General features: G+C 42.1%; 1 protein-coding gene across 1 annotated transcript in view; it reads right to left on the bottom strand.

Annotated features, from left to right (window-relative positions):
* LOC136864181 (atrial natriuretic peptide receptor 1) overlaps positions 1-26,534 on the bottom strand; it is a 2,019,422-nt gene that overhangs the window by 596,597 nt on the left and 1,396,291 nt on the right. The window contains exon 6 of the mRNA XM_068226191.1: positions 22,474-22,612. Coding sequence (XP_068082292.1) covers positions 22,474-22,612 — 139 coding nt within the window. The remainder of the gene's footprint in view (positions 1-22,473; positions 22,613-26,534) is intronic.

Here is a 26,534-nt window from a genome sequence, read left to right as displayed (position 1 = left end):
GAATTTATTCAGTCATTACGTTACGGTACATAAAATGGACACTTTTAAAGCAAGTACAACCACAAATATGCATACAAGTGCTCAGAATAGTAGGGCCTATGTAAATTTAATACGTAACATGCTTGTTTGCATCAATATATTTCGGCACTGATTAAAAGTGGATGCATGATTGATGTTTTGGCCTACATCTGAATACATTGTATGGTACTTCTCAAATAGGATGGACATTTTTTACACACACCTAACTGAATATCCTTGTATAACGAGGTATATCGATCTTTAAGGGGCCTATTTGGGAGGATAAATTGTGAGATCGATTTTATCGGATTCTTCATATACCTTAGAATGTGGATAATAAATATATGTGTTCACAACAGTTATGATGGACAGTTCAACAAACAAACAAAACAAGCTGCTGTCTGAAAGACATTTTTTGCTAATTGCTTTACGTCGCACCGACACAGATAGGTCTTATGGCGACGACGGGACGGGAAAGGGCTAGGAGTGGGAAGGAAGCGGCCATGGCCTTAATTAAGGTACAGCCCCAGCATTTGCCTGGTGTGAAAATGGGAAACCACGGAAAACCATTTTCAGGGCTGCCGACAGTGGGGTTCGAACCTACTATCTCCCGAATACTGGATACTGGCCGCACTTAAGCGACTTCAGCTATCGAGCTCGATGAGAGACATTTACATGCAACGGTCAGTTAAGGAGGTTTTTGTTATAATGCGTAATATATTTTTCTTTATAAGGAAAACCTCAGAAATCCGGATAAAATGTACCAGAATAGAATTCCATATTCAAGTATACTGTGAATAAATGATAAACATTTGAACGATATTTACATGGAAATTTCTCTCATGGAACAAAAGGGACACACTGGTTTTGATGGCTTACTTAAAATAAAATATATGTGCGTATCGCGGTACATCCTCGGATCTAGATGCATTCCTAATAATTTCACAGGTTCATTATGATAATTTGATTGGTTTCCTACTAAATTTAATGTAATTGCTTGAGTTTTGTAATCATGCACCAAGAGCATATTCGCAGAGAATAAGTCAACTGACATATTCAATGCCTTCCAACTGAATACTTTTGTAAACGACCTGCAAAGTACTTAGGATCATGTTACCAGGAAATCCATTGAAACACAAAACGAAATTTCATACTAATGTACAAAAACATGGCGACTGTACAGCTACGGAGATTTAGTTATCCCTCTACTAAGGTAAGGTAAAGGTGTATTCTGCCCGAAGGCAGGTCCGAACCTCCGCAGAGGTGTGTCTGAGCCGGAGTTTACGTACGGTAAGGTGGCCAGTTCCTTTCCGATCCCCCATTCCCTTATCCCCACCAACAGTGCGTGGCAACCCATCTAAATCTTAACCACGCCCAATGTTGCTTAACTTCGGAGATCTCACGGCATCCGGTGTTCCAACACGGCTACAGGTTTATTGTTTGTAGTTCAGTAATTAAAATCATGAACGAAATTACTGACTTGACTAGCCTACATAAAGTACGTAGCAGCTCTATGGGCCATATTATGCACCTGCAACTTACTCGGATTCCACACGGAGAAGCTTGGGCTGGTAACAACCATATCGATTGCTTGCTTCTAAAACCTCGTATCTCCCAATGTACTTCCTATCCATTTCCTTCCTTAAGACTGGTCACGCCTCCCAGCCACATATGAATGTACAGTCCATCAGAACAATATTGGTGGTGTTCATTCCCCTATGGTAGTGTGTAAAGGAAAATGAACCTTGAATACATTAAATTGTAGGAGTGCTTGAATTCCCCATGAAAACAATATTCCTACAATACGGTGTTGTAAGCTCCATTTTCCTTTACACGTTAGCATAGGAAAATGAACACTACGAGAAAGGTTCTCATGGATTGCATATAAATATGTGGCTGGGAGGGGTACCCAGTATTAAGGAATGTAATGGGTTGGAAGAACATTGTAACAAACGAGGTATTAGAGTTAGGCCGACGATATGTTTCAATTTGCAACAAACACTGAAAGAAATCTGTGGCTGTGGTCGCGAAGGGCTATGTCTACTTACAGAGGAAGAATGCAGCCACATGTCCATAACCCTACGTAAATCTCCTCTACCGACATCATATTACTCGAAAAGCTCATTGCCGTAGTTACGTAACGGTGACTTAGGCGTATTATTCGGTACAAAATTACAATAAAGGAACCAGATAGATACATTTAAAACCAAATCTATGAAATTACTAGGCATTCTCTACAACTTCACAGAAATTTCTGATCCCACAGCTCTTCACCACTTCTCCCTCACGATCATTCATCTTCTCTTGACGTAGTGCTCTCCTATATGCGCAGCAGCCTCCTGCTCCACTATTAACCAGTTAGACAGGGCAGTTTCATCCTTAGCTGGAATTGGAAGGAATAGAAACCCCAATATCAGAAATCTGAATAGGCAGCAGGTATTTAGGGCAACAAATGTGTCATCGCTGCTCATCAGGCGACGGGTAGCTGACCTGAGATTCCTCCGCGGAAACCCCGGAAAACCATCTTCAGGGCTGCCGACAGTGGGGTTCGAACCTACTATTTCCCGAATACTGGATACTGGCCGCACTTAAGCGACTGCAGCTATCGAGCTCGGTACAAGTTATTTATGTTATCATAGCTAATGAGTATATCGGTCTGATAAACTGCATGTATGTTTCATACCTACAGGTTTCTCCGGGTCCTTGGCAGAATGTTTAGTGTACTGCTCTTCAACTTACATGGCCTTGGGTTTAAATCCCGGCCGTCTCGGAGATTTAACCTTGAAAGTTTCATTTCCTTGGCTCAGGAACTGGGTATTTGTACTGTCCTAACATCCCTGCAACTTACACACCACACGTAACACTACCCTCCACTACAACAAAACGCAGTTTCCTACACACGGCAGATGCCACCCACCATCGTCAGATGGTCTGCCCTACAAGGGCTGCACCAGACTAGAAATAACCACACGAAATTAAATTATCTGCAGGTTGTTATACGGTTTGATATACAGTATATGCAGGTTTGTTCACCCGCCCCTTGCGATCTAGTTTTATGCAACCTACCACATTTACTACAATTCTGAAATGCATCGGTCCCTCACACTAAACCATGGTAATATCACGAGACGTATGGTTAGGGGCTAGAAAAGAGCACGAATTTTGAGCGCTACTATTAAGTCATTATGAGTACCGCGAATGAACCGTAGAACTGGCACAGATACGAATAACATGTATCTTACAAGAGGAGGTGTACACACAGACCAGAAATATGTATTATAGGCTGAGAACTGAGCTCTGCATCGCAAGACTCACAATAGCTCAATTGGCAAAGGTGCGGTCGAAGATTTCAAAGTGAACAGTCTTCGACGGTTAGGAGGCTCGAATCCTACGCAATAATCTTTTAGCCAGCTTCCTGGGATGTGACATTGGTGCATACTGTAAAGGGCTGTTGGCATTGTGGCATACGGTACGGAGCTGGAAGAGGCTAGAAACTGCTCGGGATGTTCTAAGGACCGCCTGGCACGTTACAACATCTCCGGCGTAACATATCCGCATGCCTCAGTGATGATATATCTAAGGTGACCAGGATCACCGCCAGTTGTTTTACATGGCCAACAGAAAAAAATCAGGGGCGTAATATGGGGCGATCTGGCGGGCAGGGAACAGGCCCTCCCCCTGCTGTCCATGTAGCCATGTATCCATGTGGACCTATGAGGAGACCACCCATACTGTGACTTGCCTCGGATGGGGGGAGTTCGCACACCTACATACCTACTTTCCATCGCATGTTGCTATCGTTTCAATGAGGCATACTTTGCACTACGTGTAATCTACTAAGTTTGGAAAATTAATACCGCAGATAACTGGTTGCCTGTGTCCTAGCCACAGACGAACATCTCTTCATCCTAGGTCCAACCAGCTCCATACCCTGCACAACGATACATACGGCCCTTTACAGAGCCAAATAAACAAATCAGTCTGTTGAAGCTATCATGTGTGTAAAATTACCACACCCCGAGCAACTGGCACTGCCCCCCTGGTAACCATGACCGTTAAGGCGTCACGTCTACATGGTCTGATCCCGTAATTGATCGGTTCGAGTCCCGTTGGTCTAAAAATTTCGACGTCAGAATGTTGGCTGGCAAGGCAGGTGAGGCGGTGGTATACCATTTCTAATCATTAGATTATGTTCCAAAAGCATGGATTAAATTAAAAACCTCTACGCAGTCTTCATATAGAGTGAGGGCATATGACGCTGTTTTTTGGCAATTCGTCCGTCGGATGGTGACATAAAGTTTTGAGCAGAATCCTTGGTGTTATTCGACACGAGTAGGCTATGTGCCGACATCGGGTTTCACCCTCCATACCTCATTATCATAATCATCCCACATACAGACGCATAGGTCGTCGCCAATGGGCTTCGAATAGAAAGTCTTGTACCAGGCAAGCTGAACATATCCTCGGACACTCCCGACGCCAAAAGCTATGCGATAAATAAATAGGCGGCAAAACCAAAATACTTGCGTAGGATTCGAACCTTCGAACACTATCCACTATCACAACTAACACCGCGCACTTGCCATGTGAGGTACTACGAGGCTTAACATGCAGCGCGCAGTTCCCAGCATATACATTACATGTTCCTGGTCCCTGTGTCTACGTCTTCTTGTATGGTACGTTTTATTCGTATCTGTGCTCGTTTCACGGGTTCATTCGAGGTACCCATAATTAATTAATAGTGGTACTCATGATTCCTGCTGTCTTCTAGCCCTTAACCACACATCTCGTTATAATACCCAGGTTTAGGGAGAAGGACCGATGCATTTTAGAGCTGTAGGGAAAGCGGCGGTCCGCCTCTGTGGTGTAGTGGTTAGTGTGATTAGCTGCCACCCTTTGAGGCCCGGGTTCGATTCCCGGCTCTGCCACGAAATTTTTAAACTTGTACGCAGTCTGGAACCGGCTCTCCTCAGCCTCGGGAGGTCAACTGAGTAGAGGAGTTTTCGATTCCCACCTCAGCCATCCTCGAATTGATTTTCCGTTGTTTCCCACTTCTCCGGGCAAATGCCGGAATGGTACCTAAATTAAGGCCACGGTCGCTTACTTCCCTCTTCTTTGCCTATACTTTCCGATCTTCCCATGCCCCCACAAGGCCCCTGTTCAGCATAGCAGGTGAGGCCATCTCGACGTGGTACTGGTCCTTCACCCCAGATGTATCCCACGAACCAAATTCTCACGATCCAGGGCACTGCCATTGAGGCGGTAGAGGTGGGTCCCTCGCTGAGCCCGAGGGAAAATCAACCCTGGATGGTATACGGAATAAGAAAGAAAGACAGAAAGAAAAATGGGTGGGATGCCTGTATATATCCGTAGGTTACTGGTGCTAGGATTGGATATAAAGCAACTGTGGGCTACTCACAACTGTAGGGATTTCGTCTGAAGGTGAGATAAGAAATCACAGTACACTGTTTTCAGTGTGGTTGAAAATGTTAACTTGAATTTGTATTTGTGCTACTCGGTCAGGAAACCTTGACTCTGGTGCTTCGCACAGCCAATGAGGAGACTATTACAGCCGGATACGTTTCATGACCTTTCTAATACTTATTGGAGCTGTGTTCAGTCCGCCGAGGTGGTGTCCTAATTAGGTATGTTGTGTACTCAATCCGAAATTTGTTTGGAACCTCAATAGCTCGGCGGTCAGCTTTATAAACATCACTGAAGAGGCATAACGTACTAGGAAAATGAGTAGTGATGTAGTTTTCCGTTGCTTTCCTCACCAAGTCAGAAGTTGCTATTACATATCAGTCTGCCAGGCCCACTGAAATGCACGTGCCAACCGTCCCTATAAGCAGCATTTTCACATTCTTCAAAACAGGGGCTGACTGCACAAGGAGTGACGTTGTTGACATCGCTCATCCGTCAGTCACTTTCATGTTGCCAAAGCAAAGGATAAGAATGACCTAATTACAGGACCCCAAAATCAGCTATTGAAAATTAACAGACATCCTGAATGAATGTTACGTGAAGCGTGATAGTATTACATGCTCCCCTCCATTTTCCTATCAGCTGAAGTAACATGCAATTGCACTTACCTCGCTGTCCAGGTATTCCCGCGCCAGAATATAAATGAAGTTTATTATTTATTTGCATAGTTGCCATTCGAACCATATCCAACAGTCTGGTGTATTCAATAGAACAATCGAGAGACCGTATATTTACTAATACAACGTACACTGTGGGGGTGGTGAGAATACAAACATCTCAGTCCACGGAAGCCAGTTTCATCCTTGTATTCTTTTACATCGGTTATCTCAGAGTATAGAGATACATTTTCAGATTTGGAGATAAAACGTCATAAAAACATTGGAAAATGCGTCATAGACGACATATTGTGCACTTCATATCAGATGACAGAATTACCAAGTATATGAGTAACCTGCAACCACCTACTTCATCTTTTCTTCCTCTTCTTATTTCACTATCACAGGGCAAGTTGTTGCGCAATTCGGGTCACGTAGCTACCAGTTTGCATTCGAGATATAGTGATTCGAATCCCACTGTTGGCAGCCCTGAAGGTGGTACTCGGTGGTTTCCCATTTTCACACTAAGCAAACGCCGGGCCTGCACCTTAATTAATGCCACGGCCATTCCCTTCCCATTCCTAGCCCTTTCTTCACACGTTGTCCCCATAAGACCTATATGTGTCGGCGCGACATAAAGCAAATTGAAGAAAATAGAAATTCGCATATGTGGGCTTGTGGACTTTGCCCTGTTATAAGGCGGATGCCTTTCTCAACCAACCCTATTTGGAGAGACGCATCCTCTACTGCGTGTTTCTCTGTGTCTGGTAGTGTGGTTAATTGTGTGGATATGAAGAGCAGTGTGTAGGGACAAACACAATCAACCTGTCCCCAAGTCAGATAAATTAACCAGAAGCGTTCTTGCCCTTGATCAGTTACAATGGTTTTTTACCGACTAGTCATTGTATCCATATGCCTTAATTTAGATTACCATTGGAAAATTTGGAAGATAAACGAACAGAAAGTTATTTTCCGTGATAATGCATGATTTTTATCCTAAAGACTAGAAATTCACTCGTAAAGATGGATATCGAAATAAGACAGTTTATTTCAAATGGCACTTACACCATGCTCTTGACACGCTATCCATACATCAATATTAACCAACAGAGGTAAATATAATCTTTTCGGCAGCCTCCGTACAAATCTCTGACAGAATCAAGATATGCATTAACAAGTAATAATGTTATCTGCTTTACGTCCCACTAACTACATTGCTGTGCAAACCTTAAGGACGAAGATAGCTTTCGCATGTTTTGTCACTGCCAAGTAACATAGCTCGATGAAACTTGGACATACATAGGATGAACTGCTGCAATATGGTACGGTAGGCAACTGAAAGGTATATGCGATGAGACGAATATAAATGACACTTTTATACAGAGATAATAAATTACACGTTATGTTACTTCGTCTCATGACATCACAAAATAAGGGACATGGTTTTTAAAAGGGTGCTTGATAACCACGGACAGCAAATTCCCATGCTAGCCACAAGATTGGTAAGGAATTCTTGTAGTAGGGCATTCCATTCCTCCACCAGTGCGGTTGACAACTTCTGGATGGTCGTTGGTGTATTGAACGTGCTGCAATACGTCTGCCCAACAACATGTACCACACGTGCTCGATGGAATTTAAGTCGGGGAAACGGGAAGGCCAGATCATTCGCCAAATATCCTCTTTTTCCGATAGCTCCTCCTCCTGCGCTGCTCAATGCTGCCGTGCATTGCCATCCATTAAAACGAAGTCAGGGCCAAATGCGCCCCTCAAACGACGCACACGGGGAAGGAGTGCATTGTCATAATAACGTTGACCGGTGAGTGTACACCGTTCAAAGATTTGGAGGTCGGTACGCCCATCAATCATGCTTCCCCATACCACAATCCTTGGACCACCAAAATGTTCATGTTCGACAATGTTCCTGGGTGCATTACTTGTTTCCACCTCTCGCCAGATGAGGGTACGTCTAGAATCACTACTCAGACCGAATCAGCTATCACATCCACTCCTCGTCGGTTCAGATCTGATACCCTTGGCACCAACGCAAACGGCGCCGCTTATGTGCGTGTGTCAACGGAACACAACGTAATTGTCGTCGGGTAAACAGACCACCCGCATGAAGTCGCCCTGCCAATGTGGACTATGAGATTGGGTGCCTTGCACTCCTGTTAAATGTGGTTGCAATTGCACCCGCTGTTTGACGTGAGCCTTTTCTTTCCTGTTGCACAATGTAGCTGTCATCTGCTGCTGTAGTTGACCGTGGTAAACCCCCTCCTCTCCTTCGGGCTGGAGTGCTGGGGTTCGGAATGCTCTCCATGCGCGTGAAAAAGTTCTGAGAGCTATACCAAACTCCTGGGCTGCACTCGTCACATTTCTTCCTTCTTCCTGTTTCCCGATTATTCATCCCCATGTGACGTCATCCAGATGTTATCTCTGGGCCATTTTATAATGAATAATATCACCACAGTGCACCGTAACAGCTCGCTGGTTGACTCACACTGTCTTGTCCCGTTCCTTTAACTGCCTGGTTTTGTGGAGTCAGACCCATTTGGCGATATAGCCACGCTGACTTCACGGCAGGGTTCTATGCGCGTGTGGGAGACCTCTGGCAACAAGTCATCCATTTCCACCGAGTAGTTGATATGCCACGTTGCTTTACCCATCTCGTCCGTAAGTTTTATACCGCAGTGCACTTTTACGGTTTTCGGAGACACGGATGTGCCGGAATTTAGTCCACAGAAGTTCATTTACGTGCTAGTAAATGTACCGACAGAAGTCTGACGTATTTGAGCACCTTCAAATACCACCGGACTACGCTAGAATTAAACCTGCCAATTTGGGGTAAGAAGGCGTGCGCCTTGCCCTCTGAGCTACTCAACCCGGCTTAAGATATGTGTTACATTGTTCCGAAAGAGAAAAATACTCTTCCTTTCACGTCCTGCACCAAAATGAGATACACTAGTGAGTAAAATATTCTGCTTGAAGTCAGTAGAGACCGAAAGAAATTATTCCGGTAATACATACCATACATGCCATGTAGTCTTATTTGGGCATAAAGCACGTTCGAATGTCTTAAATTTACTGTTGAAAAATATGTTACATTGTTTAAAGACAAAGTAGTCTAATGAAGTTAAACCATATACACAACTTCCATGTGCTCTGTGAGAGAAGACCATTCTATTTCCTACCTTATTTTATTTTATGTGGATGAGGTGATCGATATGCTGAATACTTATAGATCAAATTTAATTATATGTAATATTTAACCGTAAACCGATGTTGTAATTTAACATTCTCATGTTATTGACGGAGCACAATAAATACTTCGGAGCAAAATTCTCGGGACTTACTTTGCGGCAGGGAAAAAGAAAATACAGAGTTTGATATTTTTACGACTATATACTTTGTGAAGTTTACACTTCATTTATAGTATATTTAAACCGGTGAAAATGTGAAGAACAGCTTTTCAACTAATGGAAGGCGAAATTATTGAAGCTCGGGCATCCTGCAGCAATTTTAGAGTCACGTGGTAAATGTGTAATGCTTTCTAAAGTATTGATTGGCTTTCTTGACGGATTTTGCTGCATCGCATACCAGAAAGTTCCTAACTTGACCTAACGCAGGTGCGTGGGCCAGGTTTCAACTGATTACCTCGTGGTGCATTACCTCATCGCGTCCACATGAACTGTTGTAATGTAGTTGAACACATAGTTCTGCCACACACATACAGTAATCATGTACACTGCCTAGATGACCCACATTTCGAATTTGTCCATTATCCCTAAGTTATCCGATATAACACCAGGCAAATGCTGGGGCTGTACCTTAATGAAGGCCACGGCCGCTTCCTTCTAACTCCTAGGCCTTTCCTATCCCATCGTCGCCATAAGACCTATCTGTGTCGGTGCGACGTAAAGCCCCTAGCAAAAAAAACCCATTGTATTCCTGTCCATGAATCAGTTACATCCGCAACTAAGTTTTATTTATTTATTCTTTGTTGCTGAATGTAATTTTTATAACGTGAAATGTTCGTGTGATCAACGGCGTCCGAATGTTATTTTCCTGAATTTTGAGCAAATAATATCATTAAAGTATATACAGCATGATTTTAAGCCACCGGGAGGTAATACCGCGTTCCTTTTGCCGCTGTTGAGAATCATACACAGAGCTTCTATTTCAGTTTCCTCTTCCCAAGGTCAGTGGCGTGGCCATATTGTAACATCAGATGCCATAAGATCTCCGAAGTTTAGCATCAACTAGTAGCGTGTCCATTACTTGAATAGTTGGGTGCTGTTTGCTGGCGGACGAGTGGAAATTAGCTTGCTACCTTATCACTAATTAACTGATGAATACTCCCTTGGCTTAGCTGTCGAAGACAGCAACGTCCTGTACTGGATAAACCAATAATAGAGCTCTCATGTCCAACCTAATGATCATGCAATGTCTCCTTTGCAAGCGCATGAGAGGAATAAGAATTAGAAGTTAGCTCTTTTGCTAATAGGAAGGCCACTTGACTATTATAGAGTTTTGGAGACAACACTTTTCTAATGCACCAATTATCTACTCAAACACAACTGAGTAAGGTTACACTAACCGGCTAAGGTTAATGTGAATGTACATCTCAGATGTTGAACAAGAAGCTGCTATTATACATCACTTAGAGTGAATTAACAACAAACCTACCGGCAGGTGTAAAGCTGCGGGCTACATGTCAGCCCTTTAGCTTCATCATCTACCGCAGGAGAATATCGACCATGTCAGAAAGTTTAGCGAAGTAAGATGAATATGTATACGGTGATCGAAGAGCTTAGGAAACTACTTGGGACAGAACTTACACAAATGATCCGTAATATGACGACAGGAGGCTGTGGACGGCTCATCCGTTTCTCAGAAAAGTTCAACGTGAAATGGAAGAAAGACAAGTTATTGAAATATCTGAACCACGGAGATAAATCAATCTGTGGAATAACTGGGTATGCGGTATTCATGTTCATTTTTCCCATGGATGCTGATAGAGCATTCATAAATTTTGTCTTGTCATATAAAAATTATTTAAAATAAGGAATATATAATTTCGTGTGGCTATTACTAGCCGATTGCAGCCCTTGTAAGGCAGACCCTCCGATGAGGGTGGGCGGCATCTGCCATATTTAGGTAACTGCGTGTTATTGTGGTGGAGGATAGTGTTATGTGTGGTGGGTGAGTTGCAGGGATGTTGGGGACAGCACTAACACCCAGCCCCCGGGCCAATGGAATTAACCAATTAAGGTTAAAATCCCCGACCCGGCCGGGAATCGAACCCGGGACCCTCTGAACCGAAGGCCAGTACGCTGACCATTCAGCCAACGAGTCGGACAAAATAAGGAATAAAGCTTATACTTGTATGTGACTGTTGATCAGGATTATTACGGAACCTGCAAAGTTCCTTTTATTCCAGAAATCTCACGTTCACTAACCGGGCTCGAAACATTGCCACACTGATGAGAAGCCGGTGATTAACCACTCGGCTATCACGTCCCTTCATAAGCCTCTTGCAAAAAAAAAAAAAAAAAAAAAAAAAAACACAACATAATGCTTCATTGATACAGACTGAACTAGTAGATATAATGAGAATTGATTGGTTCATATTTATAAGAACTTAAAGTTGTAGGAAATCAAGATTAAGTGTAGAAAAACGGTGTAAGGAGGTATCCGTATTAATCAGATTCGTTGGTGGATTCTTTTGGAGGGAAAACGTGTGTTAAGTTACCTAGGAGACTAACTTCCTCAGCCATGGATAAAGAAGACGATGGAGACCTGGGAGACGGTATTTAGTCTCAGTGTTTAATATTTTAAGATGAGAGCAATGAAAACCGGAAAATCCACTAAGGTTCTTACGTCATTCACAGAGAATGAATTACACGCCGAACGATTATGGAAAAAAGGAATTATATTGATAGTACATGTCATTACAGTGAAATAAGTAGTACATACAATTTTATGGGCATGTCTCTATGAACATTTTTTTAATGATATTTGTTCGTGGCATCGACCTCTGGAGATATTTCGCCACTACTTTCACCATATGTGAGGAACCTGCGTGTAAGTGTAATTGCGGAAGTGTAGAGTGTTGAATGTGAGGAAAGGAAGGTTAAGGACGACACAGACCCCCAGTCCCCAGGGCAGGGATATTAATAATTTAGAATTAATAACACCTGAGCCCGCCAGGAATCGAACCCGGGGCTGCCGGATGAGAGGCGGATGCATTACCCCTTACACCGAGGGGCCGGACTCAATGAACGTTACTTTTAAATCCTTATGTACATGACGCTTTTGCGAGTTATATAATGAGACCAAAACACTGAACATGACAGGACACATACAGACTCATTGTCTCCTGAATCACAAAAGTTTCATGGAATGGTTAGTAGCCTAATTATATATCATAACTAGCTGATGTACCCGTGCTTCGCTACGGGATTCTCAGAAAGACTGACTTGGTGGTTTTCCTAACTTAATCCAACATAGGTCATTACAAAAACGTCAGTAGGAATGTAGCGATTGAAAGCAATGTTATCATAAAAAATACTCGATCAAATGAAACACCGCAAACTTTCTCACTTTCAACGAACAGTACTACGGTGCCGATCTAAGAGTCCGAAGTTCCAGAGCTGGAATAACCAGGTCGCAGACTGCCGTGAACACTCCTCTGTCATTATTCCGTTAAACATGCACACTACTCATTCCAATCAGTGCCTCCGAGTAGGGATTGAATAGCTCGAATACTATGATGAACCAATGTGTTACGAACCAGATATATCAGAAAATGTATGAACCAGAGGAATGGCATGCTACTTCCCGCCAATATACAGGCAGGCTGTTTCAGTCGGTACGACCAGGCGAGTTGGCCGTGTGGTTAGGGGCGCGCAGCTGTGAGATTGATATATATAGATTTATCTATACGACCACTAATGACATAAATAACTTATTTGAGAATTACATTTCAGGCCTTCCCCTAAACTACCATTTCACTCAGCGTGAATAAAATAATTTATAGCCTAGATTGTAGTGGATCATCACCCGACATTACATGAAGATTTTCATTAAATTCTCTTCAGCCGTTTCCTCTTGATGCGTGTACATACATACATATAGACGGACAGACAGAAATTACGGGAAAGTAAAAAAATGCATTTTCTTGTTACTGTAGACATGACAGATACAGAAATACCATTCATTTCTAATTCTGAGCAATGTACAGGCAAAACACTTATTTTATATATAGATTACATTTCAGGCCTTCCCCTAAACTACCATTTCACTCAGTGTGAATTACATTATTGATAGCCTAGATTATAGTGACCTATTCCCAGACTTTGCATACCAATTTTCGAGAAGATACGACCACTAATACAATAAATGTTTGACAATTAAATTTTAGGCCTTCCCCTAAACTACCATTTTTCTCAGCGTTTATAGCCTATATTGTAGCGACTTATTTCCAATGTTTGTCTACTGATTTTCATTAAGGCACGACCACTAATAACATAAATATTTGAGAATTAAATTTCAGGCCTTCCCCTAAACTACCATTTCACTCAGTGTGAATTACATTATTGATAGCCTAGATTATAGTGACCTATTCCCAGACTTTGCATACCAATTTTCGAGAAGATACGACCACTAATACAATAAATGTTTGACAATTAAATTTTAGGCCTTCCCCTAAACTACCATTTTTCTCAGCGTGTATAGCCTATATTGTAGCGACTTATTTCCAATGTTTGTCTACTGATTTTCATTAAGGCACGACCACTAATAACATAAATATTTGAGAATTAAATTTCAGGCCTTCCCCTGAACTATCATTGCACTCAGCGTGATCAAAATAATTTATAGCCTAGATTGTAGCGGTTAATCACCCGACTTTACATTCCGATTTTCATTAAATTCTCTTCAGCCGTTTTCTCGTGATGCGTGTACAGACAGACAGACAGACAGACAGACAGACAGACATTACGGAAAAGTAAAAAATGCATTTTCTTGCTACTGTGAACATGACCGATACAGAAATACCATTATTTTCAAATTATAAGCAATGTACAGACAAAACTCTTATTTTATATACAGGGTGAAGCGAAATTCGCGCACTCAGGCGTCGCAGCGCGACTGCTCACATGCCAGCAATAAAAAATGTCTCTCACAAAAGTTCGTCCTTCGAGTATATCCGGCAGAATAGGGCGTTGAAGAGTGGCAATCTGGCAACACTGTAACCACATGTAGGGTAACTACCTCTGTCAGCACGTATTCTTTGTGCTGTACAGTTGGTGCAGTGGTTACAGTTTTGGGTTAGCATTCAGGAGGTCGAGGGGTCGATCCTGGGTTGAAGCGTATTTTTTTTATTTCATAAATGTAGTCCAGGTGGTATGGTATCTGGCAACTTAATCGTCAACAGCCATTGCAGCGGGTCCTCTAGAAACCCTTTGCACTTACATACTACGATCCTAAAAAATGGACGAACAATCGTTTCCCTTGGTCAGCTTTGAAAGACGTCCTTTCCACGTCGTGGGCGTGAATTTATTCGCACAAATTCATATACTAAATGCGAAACCTGTTTTCTTTCTACCGTCCTCCAACGATCTCATAGATTAGTAGCAACTGTTATTCTTGCCTCATTCAAGTCCATTGTATTTCGTAAGGGCTTACGTTACCAGTAGGCCTAGCAAGATATTTGTTGTGTTCAGCGTTACAAAATGTTGTAAATGTAGGATACATGAGACCTAAGGTACGGTGTCTTACTGTATTACAGTATGTAATGTCCGATGGAAATTAGTAAACAAAAAATTGCGCCTTAACCCAGGATCGAACCCTCTACCACCTGCATGCCAACCCAAAACCCTATCCAATGCACCAACTGCTCAGCACGGATATGTGATGCTGACAGAGGTACTTACCGTACATGTGGTTACAGTGTTGCCAGATTGCCACTATTCAACGTCCTTTCTCTGCCTGATATACTCGCAGGACGAACTTTTGTGAAAGACATTTTTTATTGCTGGCATGTAGGGAGTCGCACTGCGACGCCCGAGTGCGCGAATTTCGCTTCACTCTGTATATAGATTACATTTCAGGCCTTCCCCTGAACTACCATTTCACTCAGTGTGAATAACATTATTGATAGCCTAGATTATAGCGACCTATTCCCCGACTTTGCATACTAATTTTCGTGAAGATAAGACCACTAATACAATAAATATTAGACAATTAAATTTTAGGCCTTCCCCTAAACTACCATTATTCTCAGCGTGTATAGCCTATATTGTGGCGACTTATTTCCCATCTTTGTCTACCGATTTTCATTAAGACACGACCACTAATAACATAAATATTTGAGAATTAAATTTCAGGCCTTCCCTAAACTACTATTTCGCTCAGCGCGATTAAAATAATTTATAGCCTAGATAGTAGCGGTTCAACACCCGACTGTACATTCCGATTTTCATTAAATTCTCTTCAGCCGTTTTCTCGTGATGCGTGTACAGACAGACAGACAGACAGATAGACAGACAGACAGATAGACAGAAATTACGGAAAAGTAAAAAATGCATTTTCTTGTTACTGTGAACATGAACGATAGAGAAACGCCATTCTTTTCAAATTCTGAGCAATGTACAGACAAAACTCTTATTTTATATATAGATTACATTTCAGGCCTTCCCCTAAACTACCATTTCACTCAATGTGAATAACATTATTGATAGCCTAGATTATAGCGACCTATTCCCCGACTTCGCACACCAATTTTCGTGAAGATACGACCACTAATACAATAAATATTTGACAATTAAATTTTAGGCCTACCCCTAAACTACCATGCTTCTCAGCGTGTATAGCCTATATTGTAGCGACTGATTTCACATGTTTGTCTACCGATTTTCATTAAGACACGACCACTAATAACATAAATATTTGCGAAATTAAATTTCAGGCTTCCCCTAAACTACCATTTCACTCAGCGTGATTAAAATAATTTATAGCCTAGATTGTAGCGGTTCATCACCCGACTTTACATTCCGATTTTCATTAAATTCTCTTCAACCGTTTTCTCGTGATGCGTGTACATACATACAGACAGACAGACAGACAGACAGAAATTACGGAAATGTAAAAAATGCATTTTCTTGTTATTGTGAACATGACCGATACAAAAATAGCATTCTCTTCAAATTCGGAGCAATGTACAGACAAAACTCTTATTTTATATATATAGATTCGAAGTAGCTCTACTAATCTATGAATCGAGAAAGTAATATTTCCTACGCAGCCTGTTTTTTTACATCCCACTGTGCGCTCTTCTGTTGGTGATTGAATAAACAACTCCATTGAATTGAGTGTTGAATGTCACTGATGGTAGCGTCATCGTGGTGTAAGGTTTGGAAGTGTAGCTTCCTTTCCAGCTGGCTCGAGTTCGGTTCATAGCTCTGGTTTTAGTAACTAACACATGGTGAACTCGGCAGAAAACACGACTGTGAGTGAAATTGTGTTGTAATTTAATCCTTTATAATCCTGATGGTGATCCATTGAGTGAACGACCACCACCACCACCACCACCACCACCACCACCACCACCAGCAACAACAAAGAACCATCACAACAACAAACATACTTCTCATAAAGGTGTAGTTGTATTTGAAGAAACTTTATGTTGTAACCAAGGTTGAAGTTTACAAAACACAACTTTTATTGCTTCACTTTATGATATTTACACAAATAACTGAATTTATTTTGAAGCAAAAAGGAATATTGAATCTTGAGAAAAGTCTGTCTTTATACAATATGTACAGATTTACAGTCTTTATATACACTTCTATCTTGAAAAGATAGTCTTTGTGAATTGACACGTTGATAGTCGAGAACTATCTGGCACACTAACATAAATGTCTTTGAGAGTCCTTGTTTGTTGAAGTGCCTGAATTCCTAAAGAGCAAGTTCAATTGATTGAAGAAATTCCACCTAGCGAAACTAAGGGAGCTTGCATAAATTAGGGAATGAAAATGGCTTGTAAAAGAATTACGGAACATAAGCAGCGGAAACAGGAAAGGGAGCGGTGACCAGAGGTGAAACCTCGTACTGCCAGAAATTCAGTCCACCTGGTCGAAGCACATTTTCAAGAGGAGTAGCCTCCGTGCTCGACGTAGGGTGTATTCTGGAGCTGGACACCGGGGCAAGTGGGCAAGTGAGCAGGCAGGGAGCTCCTATTTATAGTACACTCGATGGTCAGGCACGCGCACTGAGGGCTGCGCGTCGAAGCTAGCAGAATGATACACAGGCGCGCGTGCAGCTGGCTGGCGGAGCGAGAAAGGAGCGCCGGACATACAACACTTTAGGATACAGTACCATTAGCAGCCCTTGTTTATAAACTAGACCTGTCATGTTAGGACCAGAGTCGGAAGTGAAGTAATGTTATCATTCTGCTAGAGTTTGGTGACCGGGAGAGTTGGCCGTGCGGTTAGGGGCCCGTAGCTGTGAGCTTGCAACCGGGTGATAGTGGCTTAGAACCTCACTGTCGGCAGCCCTGAAGATGGTTTTCCGTGGTTTCCCATTTTCACACCAGGCAAATGCTGGGGCTCTGCCTTAATTAAGGCCACGGCCGCTTCCTTTCCATTCCTACGTCTTTCCTATCCCATCGTCGCCATAAGATCTACCTGGGTCGGTACGACGTAAAGCAAATAGAAAAAATGAATGTTTTGGGAACAAAATACAGAGTAACACAATCAATATTTTGATGCGTATGTTAACTTTCAATGTTTAAACTTCAATAAATTTAGTAAAATGTTCATTCATTCTTATCGTTACTATTGGTCTCAAATCTTTATTTTCTCTCTAACCCAAATGCGGGTCTCACAGGCCCGGCTTATGTAAATCTGTACAAAACGACTTATGCACTGAAGGGTTAACTATGCCAAAATGGTTAATACAGAAGGAAATCTGAGGTTGATGAATAAACTTCTCAAGTACCGTAAGTAAGACATAAGCATATATTTGTATTCAGCACACCTATGCAGCTTTCATAAGACTGAAAAGAAAAGATGGTCCTCACTTTCGAAATAAAACTAAACAATATGCAAGGAATAAGTAATTGCATGATTAAGTCATTTAATTAGTAAGTCCTCAGATGGAAGACTGATTAAAGCTAGAGGTAATTAAAATACCAGTTTTATAACTCCATAAGTCAAATTAATGATTTAACGTCATCTGAACATGAGGCGAGGAAGGATTGAAAAATAATATTAATGTTATTGGTTTTACGCCTAACTAACTACTTTTAGAGGTTTTGGATACGCCGAGGTGTCGGAATTTTGTCCCGCATCAGTTGGGTACGTGTCAATAAATCTACTGACACCGGACTGGCGTATGAAGTATTTTAGCACCTTCAAATATCACCGGACTGAGTAGGGATTGGATCTGCCAGCTTGAAGGGTTGACTTAGATGCATTGTAAGTTATCAAAGAACGTGTACTGGTCAGCCAGTTGAAAACAGAGCCATTACTATTTTGGTCTCAAGAGAGAGGTTGAGACGTATGGACAAAGGAGTGTAGATAACCTTTGTTTTTCAAGGTATTATTACAACGATGGCCGAAAGTGTGCGGGTCGGAGGATGATTGCAATGATGGAGCAGCTAAAATGTGGGCTGGCCAGCAGTGACGTAAACAATTGCACCTAAGTTGTTGAAGCTCGCGATAAGAGAGCTTTTGCAAGAAGCGAAAAGCTGATTAACGGTCACAAATGTGCTCGGAATAATCTGGAAGTGGAAACTACGACAGTCTTCTTCTGGCTCATAACGAGAGCGAACGTGGCGAGACCGAGCCATTCTCAGACTAGCCAATCCTGTGTGCGCCAATCACCAGTGAACGTAGGCAATAAAGGGACGTTTGCGGGTCCGTGACCAGACAATTATCGGGAGCGGGTTAGTCAAACGGCTACGAGGATTTCAACATGCCTTGCTGGTACGTTGGTTATGAAATAAGCTATTCTTTAACGATGCAGCTTTTTAAAGGCCGTGTTGGAGAACAGGAATTCACCGGAATGTGTCTTCGGGTGTGTGCTGCGATCGCCATTAAGAGCTGCGTCGAGACGCCAGACTTGTGAAGAGTAGTTTAATAATATTAATGGATAGCAAAACATGCTTCTTTTCTGAGTAGTGATTCTAGTATTAAGGACCCAGATAGCTCGCCACGGAATGCTATCGTACGCCACAAGAAAGCATATCGTCGGATTACTTCTATACAACGTTCTTCCTACCCATTATATTCCTTAAGACTGGTCACGCCTCCCAGCCACATATGTATATGCAATCCATCAGAACTTTTTTCGTAGTGTTCATTTTCCTATGCTAACGTGTAAAGGAAAATGGAGCTTACCACACCGTATTGTAGGAATGTTGTTTTCATGGCGAATTTAAGCACTCCTACAGTTTAATATATTTAAGATTCATTTTCCTTTACACACAGCCATAGGAAAATGAACACAACGAAAATTGTTCTGATAGACTGCACATCCAAGTGTGGCTGGGCGGCGTGTCCAGTCTTACGGAAGAAAATGGCTAGGAAATTGCATTTGGAGACACGAGGTTTTAGAAGTAAGCCATCGATATGAATGTTTAATAATCTTATGTTCCCGTTTGTAAATAAAAGAACAGAAAAGAGCGTGAAGAGAACACGTATTATACTGATGTTAAGGAAATGTCATATTTCCTTCCTGAGGTCATTTTACCTGAAATCTGAAAAAATAAGTGCGAATAACGGGTCCCTGACCCCATTTAAAGCAATTTCATGTTGCATATAAATGCATATTTCGGCCATTTTATTGCTTTGGTTACGTTTTGCTCATTTTAGTGATACAAGGTCATATTTGGTTATATTTTGAGCATTTTTGTTTATGATGAAGTACCCTTTGTAACAAGGTACATGTTATCTGCGCCGATTTTGAAACACAGGATTTCAAAATACTATAGTGACTTAGAAAAACATATTTTTACGAAAATGATAGTAACAGGTTTAGAAGACATGATTCCGAGAAAGACATGCTGTACGAACCTACACCGATAGATCCCAAGAAAACATGCTAATTCTTATTTTTTAGTTCCTTTATAGGTAAGGGGAGCGAGAACTGCGCCGCGGGGTTATGATACTGAAGTTATAAAGTTTTAATTTACCTATTGTAGCTCTGTCATTTTGCATGATGAAATGTGTCCGCTGTGTTATCGCTTATCACTTTTTGACACGTAAAATATCAGTAATACCCTAATACTTCTAACCTAACCCTAAAATAATTAAGCCATATTTAACTAGTTTTAGGGCATATTTGCTAGCTTATTTTGTACTTCTTTACGTCATAAATTTCCAAACCTTAGTGGTTAGTACTGAAATAATATTATTATAGATACACGACAAGCGGTAACTCTGTGAAAGTTGTGTTACGCTTTCATTATCAAACGAAAGTAAGTATTGTTACGTGCTGGCGGAGTAGACGAATAAATGCAACGACTCATAACGTTTAACTTCTGGGATTTATTAATAATCAGCAACAACCACTTACAAAGCTACACATAACTACTACACAAGACAGCAATTACACAGTTCACGCCCTCCAAGCGTTCTGAATGTTTAGTCACACCAACTCACACTCAATCTTCCTCGGTCGACACTCACAGTCCAAGCGACCACACTACATTTCTGGAAATGGCGCTCATAGTTGCAATCAGTCCCACAGTCATTCACGCTGCCAATATCAGAGTCCTCAGTTCACAGCCCACGCACGAAACACCACTGGTCAGTATGAGGTGCACGGCCCCCTTTCACGGTGCAGTCTGCGGTCGCTCTCCCATGCCGTTACCCAATGTTTTCTCTCACGCCGCTACAGAACCAGACGTTCGCCTCACAGTAGCTGGTCCGAGAAACTCCTCCACGGGGACAGACACGTAGAACGAACACTCAGTTCCACGGAATACTATGATTGCAGCGTACCTTATAAACATTCATGCCCGCATCTCTGTACAATCGCAACACTCCCAGATAATATCAGCCTTCGCCGAGGTGAATCAACTTCTGAACAACACTACTGCTGCGTGAGTTTACCGTCTAGATCACCTGTGACGTCGCGCTATTCTCCAGCCTTACAGAGATGTAAATTTCCATCAGTTCTTACGAGTTCCGAGCACATTGGTGTAAATTGCTCGATCAATCACCGGGCAAGATAGTCTAACTTAACTGTCAATATGTGGTTGAAGGGTGCCGCTCCTCAATTATTCCTTCCCCGAATACCTAAAAACTTTGTTTACGACTCCATAACATGGTGAGTTAAGAAGACTCTATTATTTATATCTCACCTATGGAACCGCGGCAAGTTTAAACTTGCTCCCAATTCCAAGTCGAATATAATTGTACAAGGTTCTTTTCTATTTACGAGTGTTGAACACCCAACTTGGTGAAATTCCTTTTAAAAACAGTGCTTTGAGAATAAATGTGGAAATGCGTGATTTGAATATGCAAATCCACTTATATTCACTTATTCTGTTAACCGGCTTTCGTATTTGTGTAAAACATAGCCTCTGGTGTTAAAATTATCTATATGTAAGGATGGTTCAGCCTTTCGTGGCCCCACCCACTCCCTTTCCCCGTCCTCTTGAATTATCTTGGAAACTAACTTACTCTTTTCTCTTGAACCTGTGAACATGTGTTATTCGGATAATGTTTTCAGTACAGGTACGTCCTGATAATGTTTATTATTTCTAGTATTGTACAAATTCGTCGCTGTTCGGGCAAAACGTGACATCTCCCAACTTTCTTCTTATGCATTATTTTCCTTAAGACTGGTTACGCTTCCAAGCCACATATGGATATTTAGTCCATCAGAAAAATATTTGTGAGATAAGACCTTTTGCCAGAACGGCGACGAATTTACCTGAAGTGGTGTCGGGTTGATGCTTCAAGTACGCCATGATGTTTGTCAGTTGGTGCGCAGCATCTGCATGCGTCGTCCGCTGTTGAGTTGTGAATGATCCCTCCTCGTCCACGTCATCTTCTTTCTTAACGTCTGTTTTTGATGTGCATGCCCCTACAATTTCTTCCCGAACTGTACACTAAATCTAACTACAAAGTGAATGTTTGGCATACTTATAGTTCCGTTCTTGCTCTCATAGTTAAATGTTATTATCCTCATTGAACATTAAATAAAAAATGTCTACAAATTATCTGGGTCAACTGGGGTCGAAAAAATGAGGGTCAGATACACGAAGATTTACTGTACGTGTAGGAAAATATACATACTTCCTACTTACAATAATTAGGAATATAATGAGTCAGGTACTGATATGGAAGAATACTGTGTTACTCACATCGATCTGGGCAGAGAGAGTTGTCAAAACCGCAAACGGGAGTGTCTGGTGGTGGCTCAGTTCGGCCACCCGCCCAATGAATCTTCTTTCCTTCAACATTCTGCAGAGTACGGTTGGCTCCAATGTAGTTTGCCACAGTCTGGAAGAAGATTAAATTATTAGCATTTCAGAGAAATGAAGCTAATAATAATAATAATAATAATAATAATAATATGAATAATATGAATAATAATAATAATAATATTTCAAACACTTAAAAAATAATTTTCTACAAAATATTTCACATCTCCCAAAATATTCTCTATGGAAGGCTGCTTCACCGACAGTTATGGCTTTTTCAGTTCATCAGGAAGGATTACTTTGGATTCCAGAACAAGGAGTTGAAAATATAAATACGTTACTTCCATTTCTTGAGCGATATACTGTCTTAAGGTTTACTCAGTTTACACCAAAGAAGAGTACCAGGTTCATTTCCTAGGGGACAGGCGGCCAAGATGGAGCTAATCCCTCTATCTTACTTACTAGTTGATACCCAGCTTACAAACTGTGGAAGCATTTACTTTCACCTTTGCCTTGCTGTACTGTGTTTCATGTGTACCTCTTGTGGAAAAAGTCTGAATTTCAGTGGAATACAAGATTCAGTCTTAACTTCAGCCTTCTCGTTATTTCATATGCACCATCTACATGGAACAATTATTCAGAGAAATCTATTGACTTTTCATACTCAGAATCCATACGAAATATTAATTTTCGAAGCTATATGCAGGAGTGCATTTCATTCTCAATTCTTCTCCATCTTTCTCTTCTTGGGCATTAATCCAGGTATTCCTGAGGTCGTTGGAGCAACCTAGGCTCATTTTGGGTTTTGGTTTGGCTTTTTAAGGCTGAAAGTCCTTCCTGACGCCCTCAATTTTCGAGATGAAAATCTTAAACCAGGATCGACCGGAATTCCGGGTGCGAAGCAAGCAACTAAGATATAGATCTGATCAAGCCCTCTCATTTCATACTCACCGACATAAACAATAAATTAACCATTCAGGAGTAGTACTCGTTCGCTGTAAATATTAGAGGATAAATGCTTGTGCAGAAATATCTTAAAGTTTTAATAAACAGAAGTCTTGGGACGGCAAAGCAGAGAAATGAACGCACTTGATCTTGTTCAGTACTGTGATAAGAAGATCGATTCGCAGTAAGGTAAAGTAAAGTAATCCAAACTCGTGCCCTCATCCCGAGGTGGTGCAGATCTTTTCGGGCACACATCCAATGGAGGTACCATTTCAACAACACACCAGCCCTCCTGCCTTTCCTAAATTCTACCGGGAATCGAACTCGAGCTAATAGCACTAACCGTTACGCAACGCAGTTATACAGGGTGAAGCGTAATTCGCGCACTCGGGCGTCGCAGCGCGACTCCTCACATGCCAGCAAAAAAAAAAAATGTCTCTTACAAATTTTCGTCTTGCGAGTATATCCGGTAGAAAACGGACGTTGAAGAGTAGCAATCTGGCAACACTGTAACCGTATGTAGGGTAACTACCGCTGTCAGCACGTTTTCGTCGTCCTGTGCAGGTGGTGCAGTGGCTAGAGCTTTTTCATTGGCATGCAGGAGGTCGATGGTTCGATCCTGGGTTGAGGCGCATTTTTTTATTTGCTAATTTCCATCTGACATTACATACTGTAATACAGTAAGACACCGTTTCCGAGGTCACATGTATCCTACATTTACAACATTTTGTAACGCTGAAACAAAAAATACCGTACCTGGTTAGACTAATAAGAAATAGACAGCTGAAACAAACAGGTTTCACATCTAGTAGATAAAGTGGTGCGAATAAATTCACGCCCACGACGTGGAAAGGGCGCCTTTCAAGCTGACCAATGAAAACGATTGTTCGTCCGTTTCTAGGATCGTGGTATGTAAGTGCAAATGGTTTCTAGAGGGCCCACTGCAATCGCTGTTGACGATTAAGATGCCAGATACCATACCACCTGGACTACATTTACGAAATAAAAAACATACGCCTTAACCCAGGATCGACCACTCGACCTCCTGCATGCCAACCCAAAACTGCATCCACTGCAGCAACTGTACAGTACGGCCAAGATCTTCTGACAGAGGTAGTTACCCTACATGTGGTTACAGTGTTGCCAGATTGCTATTCTTTAACGTAGTTTTTCTGCCGAATATACTCGCAAGACGAAATTTTGTAAGAGACATTTTTTTATTGCTGGGATGTGAGGAGTCGCGCTGCGACGCCCGAGTGCGTGAATTACGCTTCACCCTGTATAACCGTTCACAGATTTATTACATACTTCAGATGGCACCTACACCCAGACCCCGTATCGGCGAAAATAACAAATTATGGTTAAAATTCACAACCCTGTCGGGTATCGAGCCCGGGACCCCCATGACAAAACGCCAGCGTGCTAAACATTTAGAAATGGAGCCGGGCACTTCCGATGGCAATGATGCACAATAGTATCGAAGGGTATACTGTTCCTATTATTGCGTCCATGACTTGCAGTCCTTCGATTTGAACATTACGACGAAAGTGTCTAGCTGCTACTCACTGAAATATAGGTAAGTTGTAGACATTCGGTTGCAATATTCGCACGCATTGGAATTCGTTTGAGATATGACACCAGTCCTATAGAATTTATCAGTGATTTTAACTAACACGTTTGGAATTGCTTTGTACTGGAAGACTGATATGACCAGGAATATATTAACATTGATCTCGAAAATAGCCTATGAATCGTTATTTTAGTTTTCCTATTGGATAACAGAGTCATCATCATCATCATCTGTTTACCCTCCAGGTTCGGCTTTTCCCTCGGACACAGCGATGGATCCCAACTCTACCGCCTCAAGGGCAGTGTCCTGGAGCTTCAGACTCTTGGTCGGGGGATACAACTGGGGAGTATGACCAGTACCTCGCCCAGGCGGCTTCACCTGCTATGCTGAACAGGGGCCTTGTGGAGGGATGGGAAGATTGGAAAGGATAGACAAGGAAGAGGGAAGGAAGCGGCCGTGGCCTTAAGTGAGGTACCATCCCGGCATTCGCCTGGAGGAGAAGTGGGAAACCACGGAAAACCACTTCGAGGATGGCTGAGGTGGGAATCGAACCCACCTCTACTCAATTGACCTCCCGAGGCTGAGTGGACCCCGTTCCAGCCCTCGTACCACTTTTCAAATTTTCGTGGCAGAGCCGGGAATCGAACCCGGACCTCCAGGGGTGGCAGCTAATCACGCTAACCACTACACCACAGAGGCGGACGGGTAACAGAGTCTTCAGATTATTTCCAGTAGTGGCGATTGGGATTTAGAAGTGGGGCGGGGGCAAAAGACATGACAGAAAACAAAAATAACCCGGGTCACATATTAGAAATCATGTCCGGTTCCATGGCTAAATGTTTAGCGTGCTGGCCTTTGGTCACAGGGGCCCTGGGTTCGATTCCCGGCAGGGTCAGGAATTTTAACCATAATTGGTTAATTTCGCTGACACAGTGGCTGGGTGTATGTGTCATCTTCATCATCATTTCATCTTCATCACGAAGCGCAGGTCGCCTACGGGAGTCAAATCAAAAGACCTGCATCTGGCGAGTCGAACTCGTCCTCGGACACTCCCGGCACTAAAAGTCACACGCCATTCCATTCCATTAGAAATAATTACTCGAGAAAAATCCGAAAGAAATTGCTCATTTGACCAAATTGGTATCTCAAACAAAACAAATCATACTTCCGGTTGGTGCATTCAAAGAGAATCTGAAACATAAGGCGTAGGGGGCAGAATGCTTTCCCGGTCACATATCACCAGACAGTAGAAATGGATTGTCCAACATTCTTTCCCTGTTAAGTAATTAATTGTCACCATTAACAAGAATATTGAAAAAGCGCTTCAGGGTAAATGACGAGAATACAGGAGGGGAGAAGTATGTGTGTCACAAAAGCCTGGCTCAGTGGCGGGTCGGATGACGCATGCACTGTAGATAGCCACTTTGTGACGTGATGACAAAACGGTCGATCGGCCTGGTCAGCCGTGGCAAAAGAGTTCCATGAT

This window comes from Anabrus simplex, chromosome 2, assembly GCF_040414725.1.
Source record: "Anabrus simplex isolate iqAnaSimp1 chromosome 2, ASM4041472v1, whole genome shotgun sequence".
In the NCBI taxonomy this organism is placed as follows: domain Eukaryota; kingdom Metazoa; phylum Arthropoda; class Insecta; order Orthoptera; family Tettigoniidae; genus Anabrus; species Anabrus simplex.
Note: the sequence above shows the minus strand (reverse complement) of the source record. Positions and strands in the feature narration are given on the sequence as shown.